The 19,218-nt window shown below is 62.3% G+C and overlaps 4 protein-coding genes across 4 annotated transcripts; all 4 read left to right on the top strand.

The window, feature by feature from the left end:
• Positions 1-2,608: 2,608 nt before the first annotated feature.
• LMJF_13_0810 (conserved hypothetical protein) lies at positions 2,609-10,585 on the top strand (the record flags this gene model as incomplete). Its single annotated transcript, XM_001681773.1, has 1 exon — positions 2,609-10,585. One exon carries the CDS (start codon positions 2,609-2,611, stop codon positions 10,583-10,585), a length of 7,977 nt encoding a protein of 2,658 aa, XP_001681825.1.
• A 2,589-nt stretch (positions 10,586-13,174) lies between these two features.
• On the top strand, positions 13,175-13,852 carry LMJF_13_0800 (conserved hypothetical protein; the record flags this gene model as incomplete). The annotated part of the gene is made up of 1 exon (XM_001681772.1): positions 13,175-13,852. One exon carries the CDS (start codon positions 13,175-13,177, stop codon positions 13,850-13,852), a length of 678 nt encoding a protein of 225 aa, XP_001681824.1.
• Positions 13,853-14,603: 751 nt separating this feature from the next.
• LMJF_13_0790 (conserved hypothetical protein) lies at positions 14,604-16,685 on the top strand (the record flags this gene model as incomplete). The annotated part of the gene is made up of 1 exon (XM_001681771.1): positions 14,604-16,685. One exon carries the CDS (start codon positions 14,604-14,606, stop codon positions 16,683-16,685), a length of 2,082 nt encoding a protein of 693 aa, XP_001681823.1.
• Positions 16,686-17,409: 724 nt separating this feature from the next.
• LMJF_13_0780 (putative protein kinase) lies at positions 17,410-19,110 on the top strand (the record flags this gene model as incomplete). Its single annotated transcript, XM_001681770.1, has 1 exon — positions 17,410-19,110. One exon carries the CDS (start codon positions 17,410-17,412, stop codon positions 19,108-19,110), a length of 1,701 nt encoding a protein of 566 aa, XP_001681822.1.
• Between the last annotated feature and the right edge of the window lie 108 nt (positions 19,111-19,218).

Here is a 19,218-nt window from a genome sequence, read left to right as displayed (position 1 = left end):
ACGTCAAGGCTGTGCGCGCGTGTCTGGGTATTTCTTGGTGTATCGATGTGTGTCTGCGCGTATCCCCCCCCGCGGGGTTCATAAGGTAGATTTTGCATCCTCATCTTAAAGGGGACGCAGAGCCAGGTGGGGCACCTTGGCCTCATGGGAAGGTGCACCGAATGGCATGACCGTGCGTGTGCCGACATGCGTGTCTGTATGCACATGCTGTGCTGCCGCCTCTCGTACGCATGCGAGCCCACGGGGACCGTCGTGCTGTGCGAGACTTTGGAGGCGTCATGGAATGAGTTTGCCCATGCTTTGCAGCTGCATCGCACCCTGTCCACTCATCCGTGCGTGTCGTTTATGCCCCCCTCCCTCTCTCTCTCTGGACATCACGCACCACACACACCGCCACCTCCTTCCCTCTTTACGCTTCGCCTCTCCCCCGCCTTGTATTGCGCGTGAACATGCGCATGCGCCCCTGTGCATGAACGACCCTAACCCGTGTAGCAGTAGTGCCCGCATGCCCCAACCCCCGACCCCCACCCACCCGCCCACCACCACCCCAACACTCATCCACTCCTTCCAGCACGAAGGAAACTAATCCTCGGTCGTATATACATATATATATATATATGTATATATCACTTCTCTCTTACAGCCTGAACGTACCTCTTCTCCGCGTCTCTATCGGTGTCTGGGTGCACTTGTCGGTACTCTAGACTTTTCGTGGACACAGGCACATCCGATCTACGAGTACGGCACACACACACACACGCACACGCACCGGGGGCACAGAAATCGACAAGGTAAAAAAAAATACGCCTACAGGCGGACGTGCAAGCACACCCTACACCGACACAAAGACGCACCCGCTCGGCCTCTAAACAGTACAGTACAGCATAACCCCCACCCCACCCCACACACGCACTTATATATATACACAGAGAGAGAGAGAGAGACAGATACACATCGGTACCAACACCGCACATGCATATACGTATACATATATATGTGTGCATGTATGTATAGATACATATATACTTGTATGCGTGTGTGTATGTGTCTGAACGTGGTTTGTCTTGTTTTTGTATATCTCCTTCCTCCCCCCCCCCTCTCTCTCTCGCTGGGTTGCGTCGCGCATCCACGGACCTATTCACACAGACGCTCAGTCAGTGGCGCACCTACGCACAACGTCACCGAAAACCACGATCTGGCTTCTTACACACGCGCGCAGAGACCCCTGTCTCACCTTCATCGGCCCGCGCCGTCATTATCTGTCGCGTACCCTCCTCCTCCTTTCTCTTGCGCTTCACAGATCCACGTGAAGATATAACGTTATCTATCTATTATAGACTTCTAGGCCCAGTGCTGGAAGGTTCGAGCAAAGGCCAACCGCGAGAACCGTATCGTCAGACGCGCGCAGGCGTGCACACACACACACACACACACACACACACACACACACACACAGACCCCCACAAGGGGTAGTGGGCGTCCGTTTAATTTGTGTCGTCGCGTTGTTCGCGGGGCGCATCTTCTGCGTGGTTATCCTGTTGCGCTTCTCCCGTACACACAGAGAAAGGAAAAAGAGTGAGGGGGTCGCGCGTCAGCGTAGGCCGTCCTCGTCCGTGCTGCCCCGCGTAGTCTGCCTTGTGTGCGAGTGTTTCTACGTCGGCTCTCGCCACGCCGTCTCTCGCGCCGATCGATCTGCTTTACACAACGCCCACTAGCACACAGCCCTGCTTGCTTTCCCCTGCAAGAGGGAAGGTACGGGCGGAGAGGCATCCTTTTCATGTTTTCTTTTTCGTCCGTCTCGCGCATCGCTTAGACTTGTGATTCCTGTTGATTTCCCTTGCTGTTGTTGTTTGCTTGTTTGTGTCGGTGACTCGCCGCATCTGTCTCCCTGCCTGTGTGTTGCACATCATTTTCTCCCTTTCCTCGACACCCTCGCGGCCTCCGTCATCGTCGTATTGCTTCCCCATCACTCGCTTCCGCCTACCGGCACCCCCTTCTGTCGTGAATTCCTTCATTTTTTCTTGTTGTTGTGTTCGTTTCGGACTTTGCGTGTGTACGTGTGTGTTTTACTGATTACCCGCTTCATCAGCCTCCTCCTCTCCCCCCCCCCTTCATCTGATCGTTGCCTTCTTTACTAGATAATCGCCCCCGCCCTCCTCCTCCTCCTCCTCCTCCCGCCGTGTGCGCGCGTGTTGGTGTCGGCCTTTGTCTGTCTGCGGACTTGCGCTGCTGCATCTCCCTTCTCTTCCCTTTCCTTCTCCCCTTCGCCCCCATCCTCGTCCTCCCCCCTGCTGCTGCTGATTCGCATTGCGCCGTTCGAGCTGCCGGTCGGTCGGTTCGGTTAGCCTTCCTCTTTCCTGGCGTAGGACGGTGTAGGCGTGCGTGTGGGCCTTCCCCTCCCTGTTCTCTTGTCTTCCCGCCACCACCACCACCCCTCATCCTCCCGGCGCTGTCATCTCTTGCCTCCTCCTGTTGTTGTCGATTCTTCCCTCTTGTTTGTTTTTGGAGGAGGTGGGCGCCTTCGCATCGACCCGCACACGTGTTCGTGTGTGTAGTGTATGTAGTGTGTCGAACGAAGCTTCTTCTCCTATCCCTCGTACCACACGTAATGAAGCGCAACGGGCACGCAGCCTCACCGACGCCGCGCAGCTTCGTCGAGCTGAAGCCCGCTCGGTCAGCCGCAAGCAAGCACAGGAGCAGCTCCGTCACTGTCTGTGGTAAAGAGGGTTCTCCGACGCTTCCCCTCGTCCTGGACACCGATGGCATCCGAGGCGACAACCTCTTACACGACTCGGATCAGACGCCATGTGACGCCGCGGCGGCCGGCTCCTCTATTGTAGCGAACAGCACACCACGTGTCACCAAGAGCAGCCCAACGTATCCCAGACATGAACAGCAGCCTCTTTTACTGCCACACGGACAAGGCAGAGGAAACTCTGGCGTGTCTGGCAAGTCGCAAGAGCCCCCCATCTGCTTTTTCGAATCCCCAGCCCGCGCGGGCGATGGCGCCCAGCGGACCTTGCAGCACCACACCACCGCGAGCGATAATGACGACGCCCGGTACCCCCAAGCGGAAATCTCCGCGTCATCACCGCACAGCAACACTGGCGTGCCCGCGTCTGTCTTGTCACCCTCAGCCGCTGCCGTCGCCGCCGGCGCCAGAGCCGCTGGTGCCGCGGTGCCGTTCCTGTTCTCGCTGAAGCTGCCCTCCGCCACGGTCACGCACCTCGGCGTCGGGCGGGCGAACGGCACTGGCGTGGGCCAGTCCTTCGATAGCCTCAGCGAATCCGTGAACTCGGCGTGCGGCGGCTCCTTATTGCATGGCCGCAATCGAATCATTGGCATGGGGGAGGCCGCCGCCGGCTCTGGGCCCAGCTCCCCCTTGAAAGTTGAGGAGACGACAGGGGCTGGCGTCGACAGCGAGCACCGCAGCCATCATCACCGTCGTCAGCGCGGCCCAGGTGAAGCGAACGCGAATGTGACCGTGACAACCCCCTTTCTGCGCGATGTGGAGCCTCTGCCGGCATCTGAGGCGTGCACACGCAACCGCCTACCCTCTGGTACCCATATTCGTCGGCGCCCGCGCTCCGTCGTGCGGCAGCACACCGGTGCAGCGGGGACTGCCTCCGTCAGCAACGGTACCCCGTCAGCGATGCTGCTGGGAGACGTCGAATCAGCATCCTCCACGTACGGGCCACTGGATGGCTCCGTCAGCGGCAGCAACGCACTGGCAACGTCGTACATGCGCCAGCGCGGGGCGGCAGCCGCTTTTGTAGGCGGCAGTGCGAGCCGCGGTGGCGCGGTCAACCGCGTCGGCACTGGCCGGACACGCGACGTCTTGCCACAAGGCACTCGCTCAGGCACTGTCACCGGTGGGGCAGTGGCAGCAGGCCACCGGCGCCGCGCAGATCCGTCGCCGGCGCCGTCACGCCCGCCGCGGTCGCGGAGGACACGGGCAGGGGCCTCCTCAAGCACCTTTGCCGGTAGCTCAAGCAACGCTGCGGTGGGCGGAACAACTTTCTCACCCTCCTCCCCGACGCAGCTCGGCTGGCGTGCCGGTTATCAGCCTAGCATTGCCATCCAGGCGCCGAAGCGGATGCTATCCGAGCAGTCCTCCCCAGGAGCCCCGTCGCCGCTTAACTTCAGCCTCGAGCGTGGCTCCTTCTTTCTCGCAGGTGACAAGGACAGCCTTGCTGCCTCCTCCAACGCCACGGCGAACCATCAGCACCCCATCACCAGCAGCTACGCAAGTAACCGTAGCGATCGCAGTGGTGCGCACAGCACAGGAACGCATGTAGCAGCAGCTAGCACGAAGCCTCCGTCAGGGCGGCGGCAAGGCTCGCTGGCGCGCGTGCTCGCGCCGGTGCAGCATAGCGCGAGTGCTAGTCACGTGGAAGAGCACGGCGCCTCATCACCACTGCAGGACTATGCGAAGCTGGCGACCACGTACATGAAGCTCTGTGCGGAGGTGGGCGATGAGCCGAACATGGACTGGGTCGCCGGTCTGTCCCTCATGAAGGGAGGAGAGCGCCAGCACGATGTGCAGCCGCCGCCCACGACGCTTGGCACCACCGACGCGAAGGAGTGCAGCACCAACCACTCCCAGAGAGTGCCGAGCGCTCTCAACGGCAGCCTGGCGGTGTCAGGGCATTTTCTGCGCTCTGGTCCTCAGCAGCAACAGCAGCACACCCCTCGTGGTGGGGTGCGACCACGCATTGTCACAGGAGCGGCGACGTCATCGCTATTCGCCACCACGACAGCTGTAGAAATCCCCGCGCCACCGCGGACCTCGTCCGTGTCGCAGCGGGCCAGCACTCCCGCAGGGAGGCGAACAAAGTCGCCGGCGGCGCGGCGCGGCGCATCGAGCGCGAGCTCGCCGTCCACCGTACCGATGCGCAGCGGCAGTGTTGGTCGCATTACCTCCGTCAACCGCCCTAGCATCTTCGGCTCGTCAACGCAGCAGCTGCAGCACACGGCCACCGGTGGCGAAGACACCCCTCACGCACAGGGGGGCAACGCTGCCGCGTTTGCGTCAACGGCGGTGGGGGTCGAGGCGGCGGCCATGGCAGATGTGTATTCGCAGCAGGTGGCGAAGTACTGTGCCGCGCGCCTGCAGCCCTTTGCTGACAACATGAAGTCGGTTCAAGAGCAGCGTGCAGCCGTGACGTTGGCGCTGCAGTCGTTTGTGCGGGTTGCCCACGCCTCCCTCTCGGCGTCTGCAGCGGCGGCCAACGCCTCTGCATCGACAGAGAAAAGTGGTGGTGAGGAGGCGGGGCGGCGCTCCGTCGTGTCCGTGCGCGGACAGCTTCACGGTGGGCACAGCAACCGTGGGCTGGGCAGCGGCAAGGGCGGCGCCATGACCAGCACCACCAACTCAAGTACGAGTACCACCCCGCGCAAGCCAAGCATCTCACGGAACAGCACGGCGTCGTCGCTGGCCAACACGGCGACGACCGCGACGGCGGGGCACATGAGCAGACGCGCCTCCGCGGCGGCGGCAGCAGCGGCCAGAGCCGCCTCTCTCTCAGACGCGCTGCAGACGCTGCAGGCGGCCGTCGTCACGCTGCTGAGCACTCTCAGCGACGGTGTCGCCCTCGCCCAGGTGCCAGCGAACAACGTTGTATCGCCGGTGAAGAGTGTCGGCGGAGGCAGCGCATCCCTCGGCTCGCAAGCGGCGCTCATGGCGTCCGGCACGATCACCAACGACACGCCTTGCGCCGTCGTTTGCCCAGATGAGAGCACCAGCGGCCGCTTCGATAAAGCAACGCCTCCGGCGGCGCAAGCCGGGTCGCCGGTGTTGGCGTCGTCTGTCGGCATGGCGGAAAATCTCTTTCCGCCTCCGGCGCTCACCTTCCCTAATGCTGGTAGCATGCACGCGAGCCAAAGCCAGAGCAGCGCCGTCGGCCCTTCGACAACGGCGGCGGCGGCAGTTCGTGTGGACCCCGCGGTGTCGACCTCTGCTGCCCCTCCTCGCTTCGTGGAGTTTCTGCGTGCGCAGAGGCGAGAGGTCGCGGCGCAGCTCGACGAGCTGTGCGGTGTCGTCCGCCACGCCCTCGGCTCACCGGTGACGGCCCCGGAAGCTGCCATTGCGCAGCGGCCGACGGTGAGCAGTGCTGGTGGTACCGCGGCGACGCGGTTGGTGTGGCTTGAGGCGTCGAACATGCTGAACACGCCGTTCTTTGTGCCGCCCAAGTGTCTGAGCAGCCTTGCCATCGACATGGCAGGGCGGAGCAGCGACGACGCAGCCGCAGAGAAGGACGCGGCGGTGATCACCGATGTTGAGGCTATCGTCACAAGCCCGACCCTTGGCGCCGCTCTCAAATCTTCCAATGCATTCGTCTTTCCCAAGTCCGCGAGCAGCGCCACGGGGAATAAACTGAAGTCCTCGAAGCTCAGCAGCAGCAGCGGTGGCGGGAGCGTGACAGGCCGCTCCTCAGTGAGCAGCACGCCGCGCGCGCGCGCCAACGGGATGGTCATGCCGTACTCGCCGCTCTTCACCTTTACCATGGCGGCAGACGATGACGAGGTGGGCGATGGCAGCGTGGAAGAAGACCTGCAAGGGCGCTCCACCAGCGCGCGCAGCACGGAGGGCACTGCAGGCAACGCATGTGCTTCCGTGGAGTGGTATCTGCTCCGCTGCGTGCAACCCAGCGCAGCAGCAGCAGGCGCTGTAGCGTACTCGCCCCGACTGGGCGCGGAGCGTGAGCACACGAGCAGTCGGCAAAACTCCACCTTCAACTGGAGCACAACAGAGTTGTCCAGCTCCTTAGGAAGCGCCCATGGTGGCGGTGCGGCCACGGTGAATGTGAGGACCAAGCGCACGATTGGCAAGACCGGTGGCAAGCGATCCACCAGTGTCGGTACAGGCAAGTCAGGTCGCACCGGTGGGGGCGGTATCTACCAGTCGCGCCCAGCGCTCTGCACGTCGCAGAAGGCGCCATCGACGTCTAAACCGGCCGGCCCCAGCAAACCTCGCAAAAAACTCTCCACCGCGTCGCCGGCGCAGCAAGGACCGGCTCAACAGGAGAAGAACGAGCACCTGCAGCTGCAGCGCCAACTTGTCAAAGCCTGGACGCTATGGACGGCGCTGCAGCCCCTTGCCGCGGGTCGGGATGATGTCGCCGACGCGGGTGCCGAAGAGCCGCTCTCATACTTGCTACCGCCGTCCTCGGCCTCGGCGAGCGTGAACGCGCCGGCCGTGGTAGGCGGGAGCCTCTGCGATGGCACCCCAGCAGAGGAGACTGATGCCTCCACGCCACCAATGATGTCAGCGCCAACGGCAGCAGCTTCACCTGTCGCTGTCACAGCCAGCCCCACGCGGAAGGAGGAAAGTCCAGAGAGTGAGGACGGGCCGATTTCCGCGTGCCAGCTGCCATTGGTGGCGGACGACGAGGAGGCCGTCGCAGGGGGGAACCCGCTGCAGAGCCCTCCGCCGCCGCCGCCGCCCGGCACCCTTCATCCACTCAGCAGCCACAGCGATGGCGGCCACTTGCGCTTTGAGGAGCACAAGGAGGACGATGACGTGCCGTACCGTGAGTGCAGCTCCGTGCCTGTGCGCGTAGCGGGCAGCATGCCGAGCCTGTCGAGCCTTCAAGGTGTGCCGCGGCGGCTGAACATGGACGACACAGCCCTCCTCACCCACAGCGACGGCGACTCAAATCACGCCCTGAGCGCGAAGTCCAGCCCGGCCACGTTTCTGTACTCCTCCACGGAGATGCCACAGCGCACCGCACCTTCGCAGAGCCTAGCTTCCTGTGTGGACGATGCGTCGTCAACGAGTGCAAGCGCTATCGCGTCCGCCCGCGCTGCAGCGACAGACACACACATGGCAGCGGTGTGCCGGATCTCCATGTGGTGGGCCGTCCTGTGCTGCCACCGTCACGCCGTTGCGCAACGTCGTACGGCACACCTGCTGGAGAATGCTGCGCAGCGGGAAAAGGTGCTAGCGGCGCGGCGCAACGCGCTCGTGCGGTCGTGGGTGTGTCGCTGGCGGCTGAGACGGTACATGGCAGCGCGAAAGCATCAGCAGCAGGCGCTCGCTTCAGTGGCGCCCACCGCGGCGGAGGCGACGGAGGAAGACAACTCGGAAAAGACGCGTCGGACCGTAGCTGGGAAGGACAAGGCTGCTGCTTCAACTACGACAACAGCCGTGTCCGCGTCACGTGAGCGCTTCCAGCGGGCGAAGGAGCAACGAAAGGCAGCGTTGGCGTCCGCTGCCGCAGTCACGTCGAGCACGGCACGGCTGCCGTCGTCCTCTTCTATCAGCAGCAGCAGCGGCGGCAGCGGCGGCGGCGCAAATGGCGCCGCCTCGTCCACGCCCATCCGTATTCCGTCGTTGCCACTCGCCGCCAGCGGTGTCTCTACTTTTGCCATACGTGACTATCACGGGGAGAGCAGCAGCTTCACCGTCTCGGCGATGCACCGACTCCTGGACGCGCCGCCGTCGCTGCTGTACGCAACGTGCATGGTGGCGCTGCGCTACCCTACCAATGCGCCGATGGCGTACCTCGACAACAGCGGCGGCGGCAGCGCAGCGAACCAGTGCCTCAACGCCAGCGAGGAGCGCCAGAAGAGTGAGGCGCCCCCGGCGATGGATGAGCGGTACGGTGGGATGGCCGCCAGCGATCAGCTCGAGCGCTGGCGCCGATCGTGGCAGACGATGCGTGGCAGCAGTGTCACCTGCCCGCTCAGCGGAAATGATTGCAACGACGATGACCGTGCTGGTGGCCCACTCACGGCGCAGCAGCGACGCTGGATCGAAACGGGTCTGCTCTACATCCGCTTTCGTCACCTGCGTCACTACGTATGTGGCAAGTACGAGGCGCTCATCCCCGCTAGTGGCGGGCGCGGCCTCGTCGATGAAGTTCTCAGCAGCTCCAGCGGTCGCTACGGTCCGTTCTCGCTCGACGCCACCCTCAACTCGGCGACGCGCTCTTACCACAGCAGCGCGAGCGCAGCAGGCAAGACAGTGCTGCCTGTGCCCCTGACGATGCGCTACGAGAGTATCGTTGACCCGAACGAACTGCAGCACGCCAAGCCCGTCGTGAAGCCATTCCACCGTCCGTTTGAGGAGTGGGGCATGGCGTACAACCTGACGTCGCGCGTGTTCTGCGCGGCGGCCATCTACGCCTGGCAGCTCATCTTCAGCCACACGCCCTTCGACGACGCGAAGCAGCGGGAGCTGCCGACGCGGGAGGAGCAGCAGGCGAGGCTGGAGCGCGTCGACGACCGCAACGGCATCATCCTCGACTGCTACGGCGTGCGCAGCGAGCGGGAGTGGTTACGTGAGGCAACGAAGGACTTGTCCTTTGTGGGTCAAGTTTACCTTCCGAACTACGACCGGGACGACCCGGAGCAGCAACGGGAGAGCCGCGACAACTACGACTTCGTTAAGAATTTTCTGTTCCAGTGCTTCCCGAGCATCAACAAGCTGATCGACATCCCGGACTACCTTGTCGGGGCAGGTCTCTTCTTCGTGCTGAAGGAAGTGTTCCATTACACAAAGGACTCCCCGTCCACGAAGCGGATGCACGAGGTGCTGCCGCGGCTGGTGGTCGTGGAAGGGCAGGATCACATCGCTGCCGTCACCCCGGCCACCTCCGCGCTGGCGGGCGACGGAGCGGCTGCAGCGCGAGAGGATAGCAGCACCGCCGCCGCCGTAGCGCTAGATCTGCCGGCGCGGGATGCGACGCAGCTCTCGCCGGTACCGCCGCGCGAGGTGACGCACGATGGCGATGGTGTCAAGGGGCTGTCCGGTTGGCAGCGGGCCGCGCTGCAGCGCTACGAGCAGCTGCGGCAGCTGCACCACCTCAGCTATGGTATCTTGGCGCAGGAAAAGACCGCCGTTGCTGTCGGCAGTGGCGCCGGCGCAGGTGGGTCGCAGGACAAGGCAACGCGGTCGAAGCAGTACCAGCAGCAGAGGCGGTCTCGCTCGCCGGTGGCCTGGACAACGTCGATCGGCGGCGCAGCAAAGGACAGTGCGAAGGCGGCAGGCGGCAGCGGCGATGACGGCAGCGACTCGGCCAACACCACGAGCACGAAGACCGCGCTGGACGACGCCACCCTGCCCCTTCGTCGCTGCATGGCGAACGGACCTGCCGGGTCGCTAACGCCGATGCGGGCGACCCCGGGGTCAGCAGCCCTCGGCTCCTCTGTCTTCACCTCCCCCGCCGCCCTCCACGATGGGATACTGGAGAAGAGTAAGAGCGGCGCCGGGGAACGGCGCGCTTCTTCCTCTGCTATCGCGGTACCGGCAAGGGACGCCTCCGTGCAGCTCGTGCGGGTTCCGCACCGCCTGTTGAGGCCCTCCGCCGCGGACGTGCAGTTTGTGCGCGACTTTGAGGAGGAGGTGAGCAAGTCGATACACGGCATCATTCGGGCCTGGAACGGGAACAGTGGCGGGACATCGCTAGACTTGTCGGATGTGCGGGCGGCGTTGACGGCCGGTGCGGCCCTGCACGATGCGCTCGACATCGCGTACCCAAGGCACTTCCTCGTGAAGCTGAGCGAGACGCTTTCGTTTCAGCTGTTTGGCTTGCAGCTGTCTCTAGGCAACTGTGAGGACTTGGACTCGATGGGGCACTGATGTGGGGTAAGGGGAGGGAGGCTGGGCAACCGCTCCTCTACCTCGACGCTGCACCATCTGTGTGAGTGTGTACGCGCGCTACCGGTTCTCTCTCTCCTCCCGCTCGCTGACTCGCGAGGCGGCGATACCGGATGCCGTACGCGCACATCAAGCCTGAGATACGTTGTGCGCGCACGCCTGCGCCGACAAACGCATGCGCGAGTGCTTTACATGAGGTCACTCTGATCACCGACTCCGTCGAGCGCAATGCCGTTGTTACTCTGTCAGTGGTGTGCAGCTGCGTCGGTATGCGCGAGTCGGTGCATAATATCGGCGCTTGCGCACCACCACACGCTTTCCATCGCTCTACCTCTTGCTTGCTCGCCCGGTGCCTCGTCACGTGTTCTTACGTTGTTCTGCTGCATTCGTCTGTTTCGATTTCTCTCGTGCTATTATGTGCGTGCGTGCCACCACCACCCCTTCTCATCCCCCCTCTTCCTCTCTCGTCCGCGATGTTCGTGTTGTTTGGTGTCGATTTGGTTTGATGCCGATGAACATTTTCTGTGTGATGTTAAAGAACGACGCGGCACCAGTCCACCCCCACCCACCCCCCGTCACGGCTCCCGAGTTCTCTCTCCAGGCCTCTGTCGCCCACCTGCCCACCCCTCTCCCACAACGTCACGTACGTCGTGTTCGTAATACGGGAGGGCTTAAGAAGTAAAGTGTACGCGTGTGTGCATGCGTGAGCGGACGCTGGACGCGGCTACCCATGTGCGCCTGCGTTGTGGAATGCAGCCGTGCACGAACTGAGATGTGCCCATGATGCACCACGGACGTGCGAGGCATACACACGCACACACATGTACGCACGAATGTGCCTCCATACATGCACGAGAGAGAGAAGCAGAAAACGCACACGCCGGCGTAGAAAGGAAAAGGAAAGGTGGCGGTGTCCGTGATTGCTCAACGCCGATCGCGGGCCCGTTCGCTTGATGCTTACGGTGCCCGTTTGTGTGTAAGCTGGTTACACTCATGCCCAGACAACTACACACGTACGCGCACGTCTACCTCGTTTCTCTGTCTCTCTCTCTCTCTCTCGACACTCCTGGCCCTTCCTTGCGTGCAGTCAACTCATTATATATATATATATGCCTGTGTGTGTGTGTGTGTGTGTGTGTGTGTGTGTGTGTGTCGAGGGGGGATGGAGGAGGGGGGAGAGAGCGGAACGAAAACGGAGCGACAGCTGGCGCGCACGTACCGTATGCCACGCTCCCTCGCACACACACCCATCGCAGTCCTCGGAGACACGCGATACGGTACGCAGTTTTCTATGTGCCTACATGCCGGCCACTCTCCTCCTCTGGGGTTCTCTCACGCCCACATCATGTGCTGTTATCTACTCTCCATCCTCCCTCCCTCCAACCCTCTTCTCGCCCCGCCCGCCTGCTTCCTCCATATGGTGATCACCTTCGCCGCAGCAGTGGGTGCTCCAGTGGCTTCTTCAAGCTGTGCATGCGAGACGAAAGCACACCGAAAAACAGCCAACCACTACGTCATAGCATACGTCCCCCCTCCCCTTACGCACACCTCCTTCGCGTCATTCGGCCTCCGCAGCTGCAGTGGCATTCCCCGCTGCCAACCCTCCCCTCTCTCTCTCTCTCCCCCCCCCCTTCCTTTCATCTCTCCTTTTTAACCACGTGGGTCGTGCACACCGCATCGACGACGCGTCCATCCCCTCGCCCCTCTTCTCTCTCGCTCTAATTACTCTAGACAACCTCCTTGATTTACTTACTTGGTTCTTCTCGTCGCGTGCCCTTTCTGGAAGGTCCGGCCGTGGTCTGTACCCACCCCACGACCACCACCACCACCACCCGCCATCGCCTCAAGTACTGCCTCAGTGCGTCTCTCCTTGCTTGTCATCGGTTGCCCGTCTCGGATATCTGTGCCGGTGTGCTCTGCTGACTTTTGACACCTCCTTCATGGGACCCCCCCACACACACACACACATCCACCTCCCCTCCCTCTTGGTCTTACCTTCTTCACTAGACTTGTTTTTTACGTCCCTCCTCTTCGATCATCATCATCAACTGGTTGCCCTCCACTCATCTCGTCCGTGAGTCGTCCTCCACGCCCCCTCCTGCCACGGCACTTGTCGAACGGTGCATCTTCGATAGGAGGAAGGGGGGAACACACCACTACACACGACGCACGCATCTCTCGTCTGGTTCGCCTCTTCGTTTCGACTGCGGTAGCCATCGCCCTCCCTCACCCGTCTCTCCCTCCCCCTCTTTCGCTTGCCAGCACCACTGCTCTAAGTCTGCGCGCGTGTGTCGATCTGCCCTTGCCATCCGACGGAATTCTCCGCCGTTGTTTGTTTCACGCGCACGCCTCGGTGTTTGGGGATTTTTTTTGCTGTTGTTGTTCGTTAAATTCAATCCTATCCGCCTCCTCTTCCCCTCCCTATCCCTCTCTCTCTCTCTGATTCTCACGACTTCTCCGACACATACCCACGCACGATCAGTGTCCTCCTTCTCCGACGGCCTATCGCCCGTCTTCGCAGGAGCGGTCTCGCTGCAGCCCCTCTCCCGCTCCAAGCACATACGGTGAGTAATGCTTCGACGCACCGGTTGCTGCCTGGCCCTCTTTAGCAGCTCAGGCGGGTCGGCTCCGCGGTCTAAGCGGCCGCACTCCAGTAGCGGCGCGGACGCTTCGGCACCGGAAGCATCTGCGGCGGCGGCTGGCGTGTATCTTCCATGGACGGCGCGGCCGTGGGCAGTGACGTACCGTGTGCACTACTCGCAGTGGAAATTTGTGGACACGGTGTTTGCGCACCTCGCCACTGTGACTCCAGCCGTGTTGAACGATCGTGCCGAGGAGCAGGGTGTGCGCGACGTTCTGTGTGAGCTAGAGGAGCCCGTGGTAGCGCTGAGACGCCAGCAGGCACGGCAGGCGCGACAGCTGAAGAAGCAGGAGAAGGCGTCAGCAGCCAGTGCGACAAGCTCTCCATCGCAGTTGCGCGCCTCCGCTTTACAGCACACGGCCACCACCCCTCCAGCGTCCCCCTCCGGCACAGCACCGAGTGACATGGCCGCAGACGACGCAGCAGCACCGGAAACAGCGTGCACGCTGGAGTCATTGGCCAACGGAGCCGATGTGCCGGCGACACAAGAGGCAGTTGACAGCAGCACCACGCTCCTCGATGCCAGCAAGAAGCTGAAGGGCAGTAGAAAGAGCAAGAGAGCCACTCGCAAATCTGCCACTTCTGCTGTCGTCATCTACGAGCTGTAACGCGTCTGGCACGGGTCACGGCGTTGTGTAAGGTGCTCCTGTCTCCGTGGTGCTTTCCTTTTTCTCCTTGCGTCTTAGACTTTGCCCATCATCCGTCCCTCTCACTCTTCCCCTGTGTGTATCCGTCCGTGTCCGTGTCCGTGTCCGTGTCTGTGTCCGTGTGTGTGTGTGTGTGTCGAGAAGGAAAAGGATTCGGCCTGCGTCCCGCGTCGTGTTGCTCTTGACGTGAAGGCTTCGCTTTCGCTTTCTGCACAGGCTGTCCTTCTATGTAGGGAACGGTGGTGGTGGTACCACCCCTCGTCCTCTCTTCCCACTGCTGCTGATGTGCTGTACTCGTTGTTGTTGCTCGCTCGCTGTTGTTCTGCCCGTCGTCGCCAAACACGCCACATCCCCATGACCCACGGCTGATGTCACGGAGGCTTTCCTGTTGTGTTTTCGCAGGTTTGAAACGTGCGTCTGTCGCGTGCACGTCACAGATAGAGGAAAGTAGTGAGCGCGCCACTCCTGATGGCGCGCACGGGCGCCTCCAGCACCCTTTTCCAGCTTCTACCTGCAGCACCCGGCAGGGAGTGGAAGCGGCGGATGCGTGCTCGCGCCACCATGATTATGCGGCCCCTCTCTTCCTTTCACATGCGCCTCCCCTGCCCCAATCACTCCCCCTGAAGCTCTCACACACGCGCAACGCGCAAACACCTTGCTACCGCTGCCTGCCATCTCCACAAGGACAGCCAACACACGTGCGCGCCACACAATGACGCAGTGCTTCAAGTGCAAGCAGGCCATTGGCACAGTTGTCAGTCGCGATGGGCCGACGAAGTTGTACTGCCCGGACTGCTTCCTCGCCTACTGCGCCGGTGCGGTGCGCGAGAACGCCTTTCAGCAGTGCCGCGTGCCGAGTGACACACCGCTCGCGGTGGCCGTCTCAGGCGGCCCCAACTCCATGATGCTGCTGCGCGAGCTCGGTCAGCTGCGGTACAAGACACGAGACCAAATCCGCCGACAGCATCTGACACCGCAGCGGCAGGCGCCCGCTCAGGGTGGGAAGTCGCGCAGCACACCCACGTCTTCACCGCCCGCCAGGAGCACACCGTTGGCGTCCAGTCTGATACTGCTGCCGTTCCACTTGTGTGAAGACGAACTCGTACTTCCGCTGCCGCCGCCGCTATCCTCATCGACTTCTTCACCATCATCGCTGCACGCGATCAGCGGCCGACATGAGGCAGTCAATCGGGTGCGGTCGGCAATGGAGGAGCAGTTCGCCACGCTGCGCAAGTACGTGCAGCAGCAGCCACCGCGGTGGGTGTACCACGGCGAAGTCCCGTGCGGGCACAAGAGGACGAAGAAGCAGCAGAACAACCCCACTGCGGCAGAGAGGACGGGTGCTGCCCATGCGGGTGGAGCCAACATCGCCACACCAGAGCTGTCTCACCGTGGTGGTGGTTCGACTTCAGCACCGTCGCCGCAGCCACGGCCGCAGCGTCAAGCGGGCGAAAGTGGCGAGACGGCCGCGGCAACCGCGCGCTTGTTCGACGACTCGGAAATCCGCCTGTTTCGCTACAGCGATCTTCTTTCAGGCACCTATCTAAGCGAGCTGCGCTACGCCCTGCACGTCAGCCGGCTGTCGCTGAGCGACCGCGAAGCTCTCTATGCGCGTGTGCGGCAGCAGACGCTCTGCCGTGCGGCGCAACGTGTGTGTCAGGAGCACCGCCAGCGCAACGCAGCAGCAGCAGCAGCAACAGCTGTTGTCGTTGGCGGAGTGGCACACGAGGAAGGGATTCGCGAGGACGCGGCGCAGTGTTCCGAAGAACAAGCGCCCTTCGATGAGCACGTGTCGTTAGAAGGCACGAATTCGAAAACAAGGTCGCACTTGCTTCTCGGCAGCAACGCTGTGCGGTGCGCCACGGCGGCACTCGAGGCGCTTGTCACGGGCGCCGGTGGCGAAGGCGTCGTACACGGCGCCGGGTTCCGCGGTTTTACGCACGAGGTTGTTTGCCTTCGGCCGCTGCGCGCGATGCTGCCCAAAGAAACGATCATGTACACGCGTCTCTGCGGCATTGCCGGCAGCTACACGCCTGCGCTGTGTACGGGCACCGCCACTCGCTCTGTCCACCGCACGCTGGAGCAGTTTGTGTTGACCATGATGACATCGTACCGCACCATGATCTTCAACGTGCTCAACACCGTGCAGCGGCTGGAGGTGCACCCCGCTGCAATGCAGGAGCTCCTTCGTGGGATCGATGATGCCTCTGCCTGTCACACGCACGTTCATGGCGAAGGCTTAGCAGAGGCGGGAAGTACGCAGTCGGCCGGAAAGACTACCAGGAAGGCGCTACCAGCTCGAACGGCGCAGCTGAACCGCACTGATATGTGCCTGGCAGCGCCGCTGCACGTGCGTCGCGACTTGGGTGGTGTGAATGTGAACGAAGCGGACATCGATAGCGTCATCGCGATGTGCTGCGTGTGCGGCTGCCCTGCCTCCATCACCTCATGCTACCGTGGCCAGAACGCAAACACGGCGGTGCGGCAGTTGGAGATGTTGGCGCTGAACACCACAAGCGCCATGACGCCGCGCACGAGCGGGGCATCACCGTCAACCGTTGCCGACGCTGCCTCCGCATCCGAAGCCTCGCCGACGACGACCGGCTGCTTTCTCTGCTACGCCTGCCAAGGCCTCGCGGACGCTTGGCCTCCATCAGTCTTTGGGAGAGACAGCACAACAGAGAACGACGAACAACCAGGTAATGACAGCACCACCGCAGCTGGGGCGGCGGCGCGCCACGGTGCCATCGCATCCACGGCTGCCCTTTTTCGGCTGTGTGCACTTTTTTACTGACAGCCCACGTGCTTCGGCTGCGCCGCTCCGCCCCATCCGTGTGTGCAAGGGCGACACGCCGGCGGCACCGCACCCTCCCTCCCTCTCCCCCTCCCCCCTCCTCCAGTTCTCGAAGAGTCGACAAGTAGGATAAGGCGAAGATACAAAAAAAAAGGGTAGCGGAGACCACCCCGCTGTTGCACTCACGGCAGACGCCTGCCGCCTCCGCCCTCGAGCGCAGGACCCTGGACGTGGCCCGCTGGGATGAAGGCATGCAGTCCAGCCAGGTCCGTGCGGAGTCCGTCGCGCAGCACGTATTCGACGAGAGGGCGAGGAAGGGCAGGAAGAGCTCGTTAGGCGCATGACCCGATTCGGCGGCAGGACGGCTTGTCCCACGACGGCCAGGCGTTAGCAGCAGGTGATCGGTGGCTGTGTGGTTGTGCATGCGTATCCGTTTGCCGGCTTGTTCGCGGGTGGAATGCGGACGCGTTGGACCGCTGAAGCAATGCTTTCCGTTCATCTCTCCTGGGCTACTTGCGCACACTTCCAGTCGAGACTCCGTCTGCGCGTCTGCTGAGGCGCATCCCGTTCTCTCGATTGCTGACGTCCTTCTTCTCTCTTCTTTTCTCTGTGCCGATGCCCTGTGAAGGCAAGTGGCGAAGCAAGCGTATTGCATGGAGAGGGTGGTGCTCGTGTCGTCAGCGCAGTCCATCGAGCACACTCACACAAATCTTTAGTCGGCCTCATGGCGCAGCCACTGCCCTTGTCCACCATCCTGCGGCACCCGCTCGCCTCGAAGCGGTGCATGATGATATTCCATCAGAACGGCGAGGAGACAATGGAACTGTTCGAGCTGCTCTCCCGCTACGAGGCTGTCGGTCCGATCGGTCAGGGCAGCTACGGCTATGTCTGCTCCGCCCGCGATAACGACCTTGTAGAGAGGTTCCAGGCAAAGCCGCCAGAGGAGTACGAGGACGCCTCGCTAACATTGGAGGAGCGGGAGGAGGTTTACGACACGAACACCCTCGTCGCCATCAAGAAACTGCGTCAGCTTTTTGAAAACAACCAACCGCGTATGTGGCTGTGCGCCACTCGGGAGATACAGCTCATGATGGCGTTCCAGCACGACAATGTCATGTCGGCGACGGACTTCTTCATTCCCCTCGGCGGTGTGGAGATGATGACGTACGACTCCATCTTGCAGCTTCAGCACACCTTCGACGGCGTCTACGTAGTTATGAAAAAGATGGACTACACGCTGCGCGAGGTGCTCGACTCCACCATCGTGACGGCGGCGGAGCTGGCGCCGGGGTACGAGACGTGGCTGCGACGTGTGAAGCTTTTGATGGCGAACTGCGGCAAGGTGAACGCAGATGTCCGTAGCACCTCGTCCCCTGTGCCGGCGTCGTGCCTGAACGCACAGGCAGGGGCGCAAGGTGAGGATCAGGCCACAGCCGCGCTGCATAACAGCACGGAGCAAAGTCGTAGCGGTGGCAGAGTAGATGTTGGGGACGAGGCTGGCGCTCCTGTGTGTTGCCCGCTGACAACGGTCGCCCTCCACTCCCTCACCCGCGACTACCGCAAGTTTATTCTGTACCAAATATTCCGCGGTGTCGGCTACCTTCACCTGTGCCCCGTAATCCACCGCGATCTGAAGCCGGAGAACATCATGCTCGACCGCAGCTACGGCACCCGCATCACGGACTTCGGCCAGGGCCGCGATGTCGGGCTCAACGCGACAACCGACTACGTGCAGACAGTGCTGGACAACTGCACCCAGTGGTACGCTGCGCCAGAGACGCTGACAGTCGCCATCAATAGCCCGATGGGCTTCATCGACCACGACAGCTTCCACGGCGTCGATGTCTGGTCCATCGGGTGCATTGCAGCTGAAATGCTGATCGGCCGCCCCCTCTTTTACACCACCTCGATGGGCGGGAAGTCCCAGCTGCTGAGTATTTTCCGCGTGCTGGGCGAGCCGTCGGCGAGCGCCATCGAGTCTATCGCCGAATACCGCGATAAGGAGACGAGAGAGCTTTTCATGAACTCCATCAAGAAACTGGTGAAGAACGCACCACCGTCAAACACCATCACGCCGCCGCTAGCGGAGTTCCTGCGGAGCCCTTACGGCGACGAGGACGAGGATGAGGTGGGTCTCATCATTGATTGCCTGCGCTGGGACCCGCGGGAGCGCATCACGATCCAGGCAGCGCTGCAGAACCCGTTCTTCACAAAGGATGGGTACGACCCAGTGATCGACCCCGAAGACACGGCCAAGCGCGTGCCCTCGGTGCGACCCGAGGACATATCAGAACCCGTGAGCGGGCGGGCGTTCTTGTGGAACCTCTTCCTCGAGCGCCATCCGGAGGTGAAGGAGCTGTGGAACTCCCTCGTGGCTAAACACGAGGAGGAGCTGAAGGTGAAGAAGGCGGCGGGCAATACCTAGGTGGAGAGGGGGTCATCGGGCCCACAGAGCAGCACACATCTACACAGTTGGTAGCGAGAGAAGCAAAGTCCTTGTTCAGGCCGCGCCTTGCCGTACACGCACGCCTGT

This window comes from Leishmania major, chromosome 13 (assembly GCF_000002725.2).
Source record: "Leishmania major strain Friedlin complete genome, chromosome 13".
NCBI lineage: Eukaryota > Euglenozoa > Kinetoplastea > Trypanosomatida > Trypanosomatidae > Leishmania > Leishmania major.
The sequence above is the reverse complement of the archived record's forward strand: the minus strand, read 5'-3'. Positions and strand labels throughout refer to the sequence as shown.